Source organism: Poecilia formosa, unplaced genomic scaffold, assembly GCF_000485575.1.
Source record: "Poecilia formosa unplaced genomic scaffold, Poecilia_formosa-5.1.2 Scaffold242, whole genome shotgun sequence".
NCBI lineage: Eukaryota > Metazoa > Chordata > Actinopteri > Cyprinodontiformes > Poeciliidae > Poecilia > Poecilia formosa.
Genome location: NW_006800181.1, coordinates 809,108 through 822,796, shown reverse-complemented (window position 1 = coordinate 822,796; position 13,689 = coordinate 809,108). Strand labels below are relative to the sequence as shown.

Sequence of the window (13,689 nt, the reverse complement as noted above, 5' to 3'; positions counted from 1 at the left end):
CATCATGTGAAAAGATGTTCAATATAGTTTAAACTTTAAGAAGTACTCATCGAATGCAGAGATAACTATTTATTAATACTTTAATGGGTAGAGCTGTCACCACTAGCCCTTTGAGGACTTTCAGGATGTTGATGTGGCCCAAAACACGGGTGGAGGATTATTGAATGACCCAATCTTAATCCCACTGTTGTAATATGCTACTGTGTTATTACACTTCATAAAACCTTAAAGGAAACTTGACATTAAAGGAGTGATGTCAAATAAAAATGTCATTTTAAGGCAACACATGTAAACCCCTCTTCAGAGTTCAGTATTATTAAAGTGAAAAGATAAAATGTAATTCATCAGTAAAATGAAGCCGTTGTTGTTACTAAGGCCTGATGTTTGACAAACAAGACAACCTGACTTAAATGGACACAAATACCAGCTTTTACATATCCTCACTGATCTTCAAACATACAAATACTTTATGAACCTGTGTAATCTGCCATTTCAGATGGCCAAACTCCTGCTCATAAGCTAACACACTCCTACTGGGTTTAGTCCTTGGACGTTAATGGGGCATCACTGTATTCTTGTATTAGTCATTTTACAAAATACCTTTCAGAATCGTTTGTGCTTTCTAAAGCTGCATGCCAGAGCTGTATGCCTGACAAAGATGCCATTATGAAGCTGTGCACTTGCTTGAAAAATCATTGTTCAAACAAGAACATAATGCTGCCAGAAATACCTCCTGATGACTTGCAATCTTCAACAAACAGCACTCCTATAGAAAAGGCTGCAGGAAAATGTTGAGCAGTTGCTGGCAACAAATGACTAACCTTCAGACTAAATCATAAAACGTTTTCACTGTTCAAATTTGGTAATCAGTGATTTAACATCCATCCATCTCTTCAGCGGCTGACTTGGATTATTATTATTGTTTTTAGATTGTTTGTAAATACTATTTGATTCTTGTTAGGTCTAAAACTTTTTCCATCACTGTGAGGGAAAATACCGTATTTTTCGGACTATAAGCCGCTACTTTTCCTTTTCTTATAGTAAGGTGCGCTCCATAGTCCGAAAAATACGGTATTTTCATTTTCCCCGTCAACGTTTCTCTTTTATAAAGTGTTCATGGCAAATGGATTGGCAAAGAACTTTAAATTACTTTTTGTGAGAACAGAAAATTAGAATAGCAAACAGGTTAAATTTGGTAATTTACAAAGAGGATACAAGAGTCAGCAGACATCCCAGAGTCTCTTTCTAATAGCTGAGGTTTTTAACTTGGACGAGGAAACTGAGGGGGCTTCCATCTTCCTGAAAGTAGTGGTGTGAACTCTGTGCCAGTTACCATGGTGACCAACTCTGTGAACCCGATCTACCCACCTGCAGAGTTACATCAACTAAATGTTAAGTTCCTCCACAAAGAGCCCAAGATGCATCATTTCATTTCCTGTCATTTCGACTTGAAAGCAGTAGCTGTCAACGGGGAAGCAAACCGAACTGAAATTCCTGGGTACAAAACCACTTTTCTACAGAAGCAATAATTATATTAATCTGCACCAACTGGTTAAATAAAATATCTTAAGGAAGCTTTTTATACAAAAAAAAAAAGTGACATGGATTATAAAAGACTCCATGGTTTGTATTTTATGTTGTAATTCTGCCTTTACTGTACATGATGATGTTCTTAATTCAGTTTTTTTTTTGTTCTGTTATTTTTACTTTTGTGTGTATCTGCATGCCTCGATCGCCTGTCACTTTGCTGTTGTTTCATTTTGTCTATTTCTATTCTAGTTTTGCTCCAACAGTCATGAACAAGTTTGTTGCACAATTATCTGTAAACCTGTCCAGTTTTAACAAGTTTTTTTTTGTTTGTTTTTTTTTTTTGCTGAAGCTGAATGAATAAGGTCACTATCGTTTAAGCCAATAATTGTTACATGGAATTATTATTTAGCAATTTATTTTAAATTCTCCTAATTTACAATTACCTCTGTCAAATAAAGTTAAAATACTGTGGATAAATAAATACAAATGAAACAGAAGTCAAATGAAGTCAGGATTCAGTACATAATTTTTGTTAATAGTAATGAGTTTTATTATCTCACTTGAAGGTGAAACAATGGAATGAAAATTTAAATTTTAAAAAGTTGCGTTAAAGGACAAACGCCTTCGAGGTAATGAAGGAAAATCTAATTAAATTGAACAGTCGCACCTGGAGCATCGGTGGAAAAAACAAGAAAAACTGGCTACAGAATACAGATTATGTGAGACAAGATGGTCCCCTAAAAAACTAATTTAATGACGACATTTTTAGTTTCCTTCCTATTAATTTATTCCAGCACCAACCTGGAAACCTGGTTTCTGTCATCTCCACTGACGTCTTTAAAAAGTAAAACGATATGAAAGTAGATTTTAAAGTGCAGACACCACAGACAGCGATGTTTGATTCAACTAAAATGGAAGATTTTTATTCTTTTTTTAACACTTGTTTCATCAAAGTTGACCTGAAATTATTCATGTTCACTGTTCAACAGCTAAGCATTCTGAGATAAATTCATGTTTTATAATTAAACTTTTAAATGTAGCTGATGATTGTGCCGTCATGTTGCGTTGACATGCTGGTCTCGGCCAACTTGTAAGCATCTGTTAAATCTTCTCTGAAAATCTGATCTCATTCAGACATTACTGAAAGCCAGTCTGACAGGTCTATGTGTATATTGTGGCAGTTTTGAATCCACTTTAGTTAATACTATCCAAACAGCTTTTCTGTTTCCACCTGTCTTCCTGTTAGGAGTTTAGGTGTCGCATCCTCAGTAGCTCAGTCCACAACATAAACCGCCTTTGTCCCTCCCTAATCCATCTCACCTTGTCCATCAGTGATAATCATAACTCTCTTCCTTTTTGCTCTTCCTCTCAAACTGTGATGGTTCAAAATTCAGCGGCTCACGTTATAATCACAACCCCCTCTTTCCACCACAGCAGCTGCAATGGCTTCCGGTCAGAATGTAATTAAAAAAAGTTTTCAAAACCTATTCCTAACCTTGCCCCTCCTCTGCACCTCATCTCTCGTTCCTTCAGTCCGTCCTCCCCCAGGCACCTCAGTGCCTCCCAGCTGTCTCGGCACCATTCAGCCACTCTGATCCGTAGTACTGATTATCCCCCTCTGCTTAAATTCAGACTCAAAACTCACTTAACCAAATCATACTACGTACAAATAAATAAAATTACAGTGTCTTTTCAATTAGTAAATGTTTGCACAGTGACATGCCGATTACACTGAAATTAATCAATACAGAGATGAAAACACAGGATCTGACCTCTTCTTGGTGGAAAAGCTTTGGAAGCAAAGTACGTGTTGAACAAAAATAAAAATAAAAATGTTCTGATTTCTAAGTGTGTTGATAACCTGAAATCACTATTATCTACAGCCATATGAATCCATATGCATATCTGCTGCAAAGTTGTTAATTAAAGGCTGTCACATGGGCTTTCTTTTGTCTGATTGCCATTATATGACTATTAAAGCTCTGGGATAAATTAAGAGACCACTTAAAATGATCAGTTTCTCTGATTTTACTTTTTGTAGGTTTATATTTCAGTAAAATTGACATTGTTCTTTTATTTTATGAGTTTCTGACAATGTGTCTCTGAAATTCCAAGCAAACGTTTAGCATTTATTTGCAGAAAATGACAAATGGTTAAAATACCGAAAAAGTTGCAGCGCTTTCAGACCTCAAATAATAAAAAGAAAACAAGTTCATGTTCATTTAGAAACAACAGTACTAATATTTTAACCCAGGAAGAGTTCAGAAATCAATGTTTGGTGGAATAACCTGGAGGTTTTCAATATGGTTCAGTGCAGTGGGCTCTTCATTTTTTCCAGATCTGTGGAATATTTTGATTGTATAATCAGAGGTGGGTAGTAACCAGTGATATTAAAAGCAATGTACATCTAGACACACTTCTACAGTGTCATATACTCTTTACTTCTCCTCGAGTAATGTTATTTTGAAGTTGAAGGGTTTAACTGGATTGTGTGTGCTTGGGTCTGAATTGGACAGTATGACTGGATTGGACAATATTATATAACATAATATAAATTAAATGTCTTCTAAAGCACATTGAGAAGACATTTGTTGTAATTTGATGTAATAAAGCCATACGGAATTGCAATAAAAAATACCACAATACCTTGTTATAGATCTTGGTGAAATGTGAGCAGATTTGCTTTTGCAGGAATGGGGAAAACAAAGAGGTTACAGTGAACGCTTTAAAAATGTGGATTAGAAAATAATCTGAAATACTTTTCACATCCCAATATTATCTACACGGTAGATAATATTTTGAGCAAAGAAAAAAAAGAGAAATATAATTATAGAAGTAGGCTGATTGGATAACAAGACAGCGGTGAGAATGAATAATGAAAAGAATAACTATTTCTATTCCTTCATCCTGAGTGCAGTGGTGTCTTTTATTTCACAGCAAAGACACCAGCACGCTCGTAAAGCTTGCAGAAAACTAGAAAATCAACTTTCATAAACGTTAAAGCTGTGAAAAATTCAGGTGGGTTACGGTCTTATTTCTGAAGTTTAATTGTTTTCATCACTCAGAAGAAACGTTTCCAAGTGCCAGCAAAATCACATCGACTGCGCTTTCCTAGACAGAAACAAGACTAAATAATTACATCTCCTGTGGTTTATAACAAAAACAATCACAAAGAACAGAATTGAGTCCATTTTGAATTTAAATTCATTGCCTTGCCTGATTGACACCATATTTAAATTCAGTGAAACAATATTTCATTTCTAAAGGAACTGTGGCGCACGCTGTGAGAACACATTTTGTTCCTACATTTTTCTTTGGATGAAAATCAAAACCAGAACATTCTCCTACTACTTGACTACAGAACAAAAATCCATCTGCACGACTGCAGTATTTGGTATTAATACAATTATTAGTTTATTTTTAATTCTGTCTCACATGATTATGCTTCTTATGGAGTACAAGGGATACCTTTTAAACATAACTGTAAAGTCTAAAATAATGTAAAATGTCTAGTAAGGAAAATATTACACCATCACATTTATTTTCAATATAATGGCTCAACTTACACATCGAGCGCTTGTGGTGAGGACATTATAGGAGTCTTGCTCTGCTTAAATCTCAAATAATTAGCTTGATCTAGTGTTGAGGTGAGAGTAAACTCCTCGGTGGGATCCAAGAGCTCTGATTGGCCCAAATAAGATTCGGTGAGATCATGAGTTTAGTAGGGGACTTAAAATGGTCTCAAAATAATTTAAAATGAGCCATTTGATGGCATGGAAAACAGCCCCAAAGTGGTAAATATTAAAAACAACAGAAAACCTGCCCAGATATTCCCATTGGAGCAAATTCATCTTCAAAGCAAAGCGCAAGGAGCTGAAGGAAAGGAGCCATTACAACCCCTAAAATGTCATCACAGAACCTACAGCAGGCTATTGCTAGCATTAATATTAAATGCTATCATACTTCTACGATCAGGAAGAGACGGCACAAGTTTAGGTTTCATTAAATGTGTGCAAGGAGGAAAACATGAAGGTTTGCCAGAGAACCTATAGAGAGATCTGTTCAAACTCGCATGAAATCGTCAAAGTTACATATTGTCACCTTCCTAAAATAACGGCCACGGCTAAGAAAAAATCAGAATATTTCCTTTTTCACGAAAAAAGAGGGACATTGCTGTTTCTTTTCAATTCTCTTCTCAGCCATCATTAGTGGAGCCTTTTCTTTTGTAGTTTGCTTATTCAGTGTTGTAATAATACTGACAAGCTCTAAATACATTCACAATCCCCTGTCCTAAATACAAAAAACTTAAATAAATAAAATTTGAAACATATTGTGCGCTTCTTTTCAACCTCCATGAATCAATATTTTTGTAAAATTGTTTTCTGTGCAATTACAGCTGCAGGTGGTTTGGACTGTGCGTCTCCCAGCTTTGTACAGCCAGAGATTATTTTATTTTGACTTCAAGGGGAGCGTTTACATGCAGCAATTTATCTGCTTCCTTTTCTAACTACTGCAGAGATTCCATCTGTGTGTGATTTATTTTCTCGGTTTATATCCAGCTGTTTTGTGGAGACCCCAGAGACTTGTTAGACAGCATTAGCAAACAAACTGTATCATGAAGAGAAGGGAACGCAGCAGACAGATCACAGTTATAAAACAGTAGGGCCAAGGTGTGAAACAAGAGAGCTCCGTCTAAAAAAAGAAATGAAGAAGTAATAATATGCGAAGACTGTAAACCTACCAAGAGGTTTGCAGTCCATCCGCCTATACAGGAAGTAATGTTTTCAGTTTGCCTCAAGACATTGAGAAAAACACACAAAATGTGGTGACAGTTTTTTTCTGTGGTAAAAAAAAAAAAGAAAGAAAAAAAAACACTGAACCCTGAAGACACCATCGCAGGAGGCACAGAGAAAATTGACTGATGTATGAAACTAAACATGAGTCAATCCTGGAAGACAAAGATGATGGAGGCTGCAAATGAGTCAAGAGTGCAGTGGAGGTTCAGCTTTTAGAGGGACAACATTGTAAGCCAGAACTACAACCGACTGGCTTATATTCAGGCATAATTATCGCTGGAGTGACTCAGTTAAAACCCCAGGCGTAGTTTCAACTGAGATCCTTTCAGATCCCCCTGCATCCAGGCTGCTTAAGCTCAAAGTATCTTGCAAAAACAAACAAAAAAAATAGGGTGAAAATACTCCATCTCTGGATCTGGTGGATAAACACCACAAGCTCTTGGACTTGTAACAAAAGGTGGATCTACAAACGGGGACGGCTGAATACATGGCAACCCCAATCATTCAAGTTTTTATTAAAATAAAAGTAAGTTATTTACAAATAATTAGAAAAGGAGTTATGAAATATTTTTTACTGGCCTATTTGAAAAGGTTTTAATAAATTACAATAAGGTTTGTAATGCTAATGTGACTAAATATAAGCTCTTTTTGATGTCGACCCGTGATTAGCAGTTGTGTCTTTTTAAACATTGTGAATGCAAATGAAGATTGATTCTAAGCATTATTTTTTACAAATGGATGTGCAATTTTATCAGTAAGAGATTGAAAATGGCCAGTTGATCTCTTGCCATATTTTGAGCAGGCAGATCTTTGGACAGCACAGCGGTCCCGCTGCCATGTGACGGAGGCCCTTCTGTATTTAAAAAACAAAAGAACAGCCACCGCTCTGTGTGCTAAAATCTGCATCACCATTTCTTTCCATTTTGTTTCACATCGTGTCATTTTAGAAAGAAAAAAAAATATTTGAGTAACATTTGATTAGATTATAATCAGTCAACAACCAAATCTGTAGAGTGTTTCTATAAGTGAGCTTTAAAAGCTTTGACAGGTTTGCAGATTCTTATCATCTGAAATCAGTATTTAAGTAGTTATCAGATTTGTGCAACCGCCTGTTTGTTGTTAGATTCAAATATCAGACCCTGCAGAGCTGTTTCAAGTGTTCAAATTCAGTTCTGTGAAGCATCATCTGCTCAGACAGGTTTCTCTGTTACAGGAGACATGCTTCGGAACAAATTACCTGCTCACTTGAACTTGGAAAGTTTCGTGCCTAAAAACTGATGAAGTTCTGGTTGGCAAAGCAACAGATGTTCACTCATATTACAATTCTTTAGTAAATATTTTATTAAAAGCTTTTCTTTTTTTCCTCACTCCTATGAACAGTTGTAAACGGCATAATGTCAGAACGTTGTTGTGACGAGTGAGAACTTCTTAAAGAGATAGAGGCCCAATTTCAAAGCGTCACATTTCTTTTACGTGAGTTTTGATATATGCAGCACTTTTATAGCAGCAGAGGGAATTTCTGAGTTTGTCATTCTTAGAGGATATTAACATTGTCGGAAAGCATACCTCTAACAGAGCTGCTGGCCGACCATGGAGGAATAACGTTGCGTCTCTGGTAGAAAAGGATGTAAGCTCCCTTGGTACACACTTCGTCCTCTGGCACCAGGTCCACGCTGCTGTCATCGTAGCTGTACCACTGGCCATCCACAGAGTTCCTACAGTAAGCTGGATCAGAACATAACATGCATTTATAAAGGCTTCGTTAAATTGAAACTTTAAAACCCTAAATGGATCCTTTTTTAATTCGCTGTAGCCTCCAGACGTAGAAAGAAAATGATTTTCACAGTCTTCACTCTGCCATTTATGTCAACAACTAGTAGCATAAAAACCGGAGTTAATCACTGCATTAAATCCTTCTTCTGTTTCAATCTTTTTACGCGCTCTGCATTAGCAGGAAGAATTTGTTATTCTCATGATGATGCAACTCAAACTGTAGAAACAGAAAAGGCTCCATGCATCTCTTTCACTGAGACACATACAACGTCTCACAATTACCGGCGGCCTTCACCTTAACATGTAGCTAGAGCAAACAAGACGTTGAAGATTCACCGCTATTGTCCCTTCCTATCTGGCCAGTTCAACAATAATCTAGTCAAAACAACATTTTACAAGTCAGCTCTTAAAGCAACAACCTTGAGAAGTAAAAACCATGAGGAAACAGTCTCATGAGGTCACAGAGACACTCTGAATTCCTTTAGTGGAGTTTAAGGTCCTGAAAATGAATAACGGTAAACCTTTAGGGCTGAGCTAAAGTAAGTGCAGAAGAACTTAAAGCCTTGGTTTCAACACGATGCATATGTTTCAATAAAAGCAAAACAGAAGTAGCCAAACTCCCCCTAAGGTCGCTGCCATCGGCTGGTGTAGCTGGAGAATGAGAGCTCAGCTGTGCCTACAGCAGCAAAATGGGTTTCTGCTAAAAAGTAACAAATGAGGAGAAGCAGAGCCCGGATACCACTGAGAGGTTTTTTTTTTAGACAGACCAGGGGTGACACTTTTGTCAGCAGCTTGTTTAAGCTGATTTGACCTGAATTGTTTTGTTGCCATTTGTAGTAATTGATGATGCTAACTTAAATTAGGATTTTGCAGGTGCTTAGCAGGTAAATTGTGTGGTATCTTTACATTTGGAAACTTTGCAATCATTTAAATTGATGAATTTGATCAAAACATGCTTAATGTAAGCAAACAATAGCGCTGAGTCACCCTGAGCAGCGGTGGCTTTTGCAGCATGCTCACTCTCTGCTGCATGACTGAAAATTAATGGAAAACGTCTGAGGACGATAATGACTCTGTTGTTTCTTGAAACAGGAGAGAATGTAAACAAATTTGCTGGATAACAAGGTCGTTATACAAGACACTAGAGGAACGGCAATGCTTTTTCTTCTTAAGCTTATTGCTTGTTTCAAGAAAAAAACAACACATTATTCTGAATGTATGTTCACAGCATGTGGTGCATCAGTGGAGCGGTGCTGCGTTAGCATGAGAAGAAGAGACTGATACCGATTGGTTCCTGCATATGGACACAATTTTCACTTCATGTTCCCATTGAACTCAGCAGTGAAACATTTCAGGATACGAACATAAAGAACCTTCAAAAAAGTATGTTTTGAACAGATGGTTGTGAAAGAAATCCAACTCCATTATACTTCTCTAGCAACATAGGTTTTATCCTCCCAAACACCGTTTTTACCATCTGACTCAAAATTCAATTCAAAATATTGTTTTTTTTTTAAATGTATATTCAGATGTTTTATTGTTCTTGTACATTTATATCTGTGTTTTAGGGAAATATCCTTGAGGGAAAAAACTAAGTTGACTAGGGACAAATTTAGGAAAAGTTGGAGGAGAAACTGCAGAGAAATAAAATTAGTGGAGTATGAACTGGGGAAAGAGAGAACAGCATCCAAGAGCAAAACCAGTGGAGTAGCTAAAAGGCACAACATGCAAATGATCATGCTTTTCTATAATTTTAGCTTCACTATCCTTCGCTGCTGCCTTCTTTTACCATCATTTTACCTGTAACCCCCCCCATGCATTACTCGCCACTCAGCAAGTTAATGAGACACTTCAAACCACTTTTGGTCCCACTGATTTACTCTGAAATCTTGACTCCATCATCCTCCCTTTGAATGGATTCTGCAACCCAACCAGCCAGGAGAAATGACAGATAGGGAGCCTAAATCAGAACAAGCTGCTGGGCAAGATGGTGTTTGTCACCCATCTTAAAATTGTGTCCCAGCCAGCTCTGTGGAGCGCTGGGGAACTTTTTGACATGACTCTCCAACTCCAGAAACACCCAGTGGTTTGGAAAATACCATAACTTCCTTTGCTTGAGAAACTGCATTCCATAATATTAACCTCTAGATCCTTTGCACTTAAGGGTTCAGCATGTTCAAAGCCAAGTCGAATTGAAGGAGAAAAAAACCTCTCCTTCCAGTTTGAGGTCACCCATCACTGAATGGATGATCAGCGAACTGTGTTAGTAAGATTCTCCATAAATAACTCAGATCCTGCCAGCATCACCTGCCAAACTAATTTTAATGGATCAAAATGACGTTTAACGTCTCTAAACTGTTCAGAATTGGAACTTGTGAAAATTTTGAATTTGTTTATATTCCATTTAATAAAAAATGAAGCTTGAAATTTGATTTAAAAAACAAGTTGAAGTTAGTTAAAATGTAACTTCCACTGTGTTACGTCATACTAATAAAAGAAAAATGTACATATATTGTTCACCTACGTGCTTTTTCAGGCCCAGCCTATGCTGCTTCCCACTTACTTGGCCTCTGCGCTCATATATAAAATAAATATGTTATTTAAGGGAAACTTTTCACATCTCTAACTCTTGCACAGAGCAGAGGTGCAACCACACTCTCTTTTATAATAAACTGCATGTACATATTGAGCACATTGTTTGTGTAAAGCAGCTTTCATCGTGACGGCAAAACGCAATCTTACATTTTCCAGCAGTAAAGTTCCGGAGCAGCTATTAATAACTTCTGACTAATTTCTCATAAATTACATTTAGAGTTAATGTCTTAAAAGCAGATAAATTATTGCCAAGCACTTCAAGGTCCGCAAGAGAATATTTAACTGACCTTAAGCCAAGAGAAAAATACATATATTTCAAGGTTAAATTTAATATTTCTAAGTTTATCTTTCAAGCCTCATGAAAAAGGTGAATATTTATTTTAATGCTCTTGTTATATTTCTATTATTGGTTGTAATGGATGTTGCCTACTGTCTGTAGATTAACTGAGGTCAATCAAATTACCAGGAACGCTTGATCTGACTAATCAGATATTTGCTCTCAGCGGCAATCAAAGGTCTGTTGGTAATTATGTGTTTGTGATGAATGGCAGCTTACTGCATGCTGAACTCAAATACTCTGCGACTGGAACAACAGCAGGGCAGCATCTTGTCTTAACTAAAACAGGGCAGGTTTTGCTTTTTTTAAAGGGCGGATGTTGGTAAGGTAAATCTGGGACAAAAATTGGTTTTGAAATTATCTGAACTAACCAATTTATTCTTTGTATCTCTTGAATGAACAGGAGAAGAAGCAAGATGGCTACACTGTAAATCACTGGAGCAACTTTTAGTTGTGTCTACTCTATCTTCCACTCCAAGTCAAATAGATTTAGGGAGTTTTAAATTTTGAACCTAAATGTGAGTTTGTGAAAGATAAACTTAATTAAAAATGTAATTAATAAAATTAACTTTTTATTAATTTTGGCAAACCTCCAAGAGTTGAATAAACTAGAGGTTTTAGGTTAGCACTTTAAAAACTGAAAGAAGAAAAAGACAGGAGTGGGAACTATTTCCCAGAATGCTTAGCGGCATGTTTCTGTATCCTGAGATGGAAGTGCGTTACATTGATCCGAGTCTGGTGTTTTATTAAGGAAAATGTTTGTTTTAAAGCTTTAGGATAAAGTCCTGTTCACACTAAATGTTTTAGAGCTGAATTCATCGTGAAGTTTAATAAAATTCATTATCAGATCAGAAATTTTGTTCATGTAATTTGAGGCAAAATTTTTAATTATTCTAAAGTAAAATAAGTTATTTTAACTTGATATTGTGAGTAAAATAATAGAAAAATGTGGCTGTTTAACTAACAGGACATGGTTTTTCTTGCATATTGTGAAATTATTTAGTTTAATTTGCAGCATTAAGTTAAAACTCGCAATTCAAGATTAATGAACTTAAAAAACAATATTTAGACAACTTATTTCTTGTTAAATCAACCTCACAAACTTTAATTTCCGAGTTAAAACCAAAACAATGTTCTTGTCGACTTAAATTACATTTTCAAGGCTGCAGGTGGACTTTCATTTTTATGTTAAACCACCATCATATGTTTTACATTTGAAGGTATACAAATTGAGCTTGTTTTTAATTTTTTTTCTTTTAGAAACTCAAAGCGAAAAGACTTCACAGGATCTCCCCCTCAACAAAACTGATCCCATCAAGCCTATTAAAATAACATAACTGTTATAAATCACAATAAAATTGTAATTATAATACTGCATGTCTTATTATTTTAGCAGAAGTTGATGTGATTGTTTAAAATAAAACCAGTTGCAACATGTTAAACAGCTCTGTTGCGGTTATTTTAAACATAATGAAACTGTAATTTTTACTTAACCTATAGAGCTGATCCGACACCAGTACCAACGCAGTGCATGACTGACATATAAACACTGTGATAATCAGCTCCATACCTGTATAGTGTCCCCCATGCATTCCTCCATGATGGTTGCACACAGCATAGAGGTCGTACAGGCAATCTTGTGGGAGGAGTGAGTCAGCAGGAGGATGAGTTTGGCCTGAAGTCTGTTTCCGGGAAGAGGAAGAAGACCCCGAATGCAGATTCTTCATACTTTGACTACTCTTCGCTACATGAGGGGCCATGTTCAGCGCAGTCAGGGGGAACCGAACCAGGGTAGACAGCTTGTTCCTCCGCTCACCAACCTGTTAGAACATTTCAAGGACATTATGAAAGATTGTTAGACAAAACAATCATTTTAGAAGTTCATAAAGTGGCAACATGAAGTTCAAGATTGCTTGATTTAAAAATGAGGAATGCATGAAACTGAATTTAAAAAAAATTCAAACCACAACAAGCAGTCATTAAGAATGGAAAAGAGGAGGCCATGAAAAGAAATTCCATTAGAAACCCTCTTTAGACCTATAAAAATTACACTTTGCCTGTCCTTAAAACGTTTAGCATATCACAATTCCTCATATATCCTAAAAAAGATTTCAATGATTCACAGAAATGACCAAACAGAAAGGGGAAGGACTTCTGTATCTAAAATATGACCTATTTTGCTTCACTTTTCCATTTGCACATCCTAAGATTCTCATTTCTGATCCTGTCTTAGATTTTTATCTATTTTTTTTTATTTATACTCTTTAGTTGTTAAAACTTGGGGTGTCCTGATGATAGTTTTTTTTCCAGAGTATGTGTACTTTAGTTTAAGTACTTGCCGATACTGAGTACAGATACAGATAAGTTAACAAGCTAGTACTTATACTTCACCCAAAAACTTTTAAAAACAAAATAAGCCTGCAATACAGACATAAGATATAAGAAAATGTGTCATAAAGTTGTTAAGAGTTCTTCTAAAAATGTGCATTATGCTATTGCTTCTATAAAATCTAAATCAAAGCATATAATTTAATTTCACCTTCACTTCCATGTAGCCTTTGGAGATATTCATAACCAATTTCAGAAACAAACATTAAGGAGGTTAAAGTTTGTAACTTTATGTAAGTGTAATAACACATCAATTCATTGAAAATGAAT

The 13,689-nt window shown here is 36.1% G+C and overlaps 1 protein-coding gene across 1 annotated transcript in view; it reads right to left on the bottom strand.

Annotated features, from left to right (window-relative positions):
- Positions 1-13,689, bottom strand: part of usp43a (ubiquitin specific peptidase 43a) — a 124,556-nt gene that overhangs the window by 12,139 nt on the left and 98,728 nt on the right. Inside the window, exons 14-15 of the mRNA XM_016680446.1 lie at positions 12,602-12,851; positions 7,893-8,051 (exon numbers count right to left, since the gene is read on the bottom strand). Of these exons, the coding sequence (XP_016535932.1) occupies positions 7,893-8,051; positions 12,602-12,851 (409 nt within the window). The remainder of the gene's footprint in view (positions 1-7,892; positions 8,052-12,601; positions 12,852-13,689) is intronic.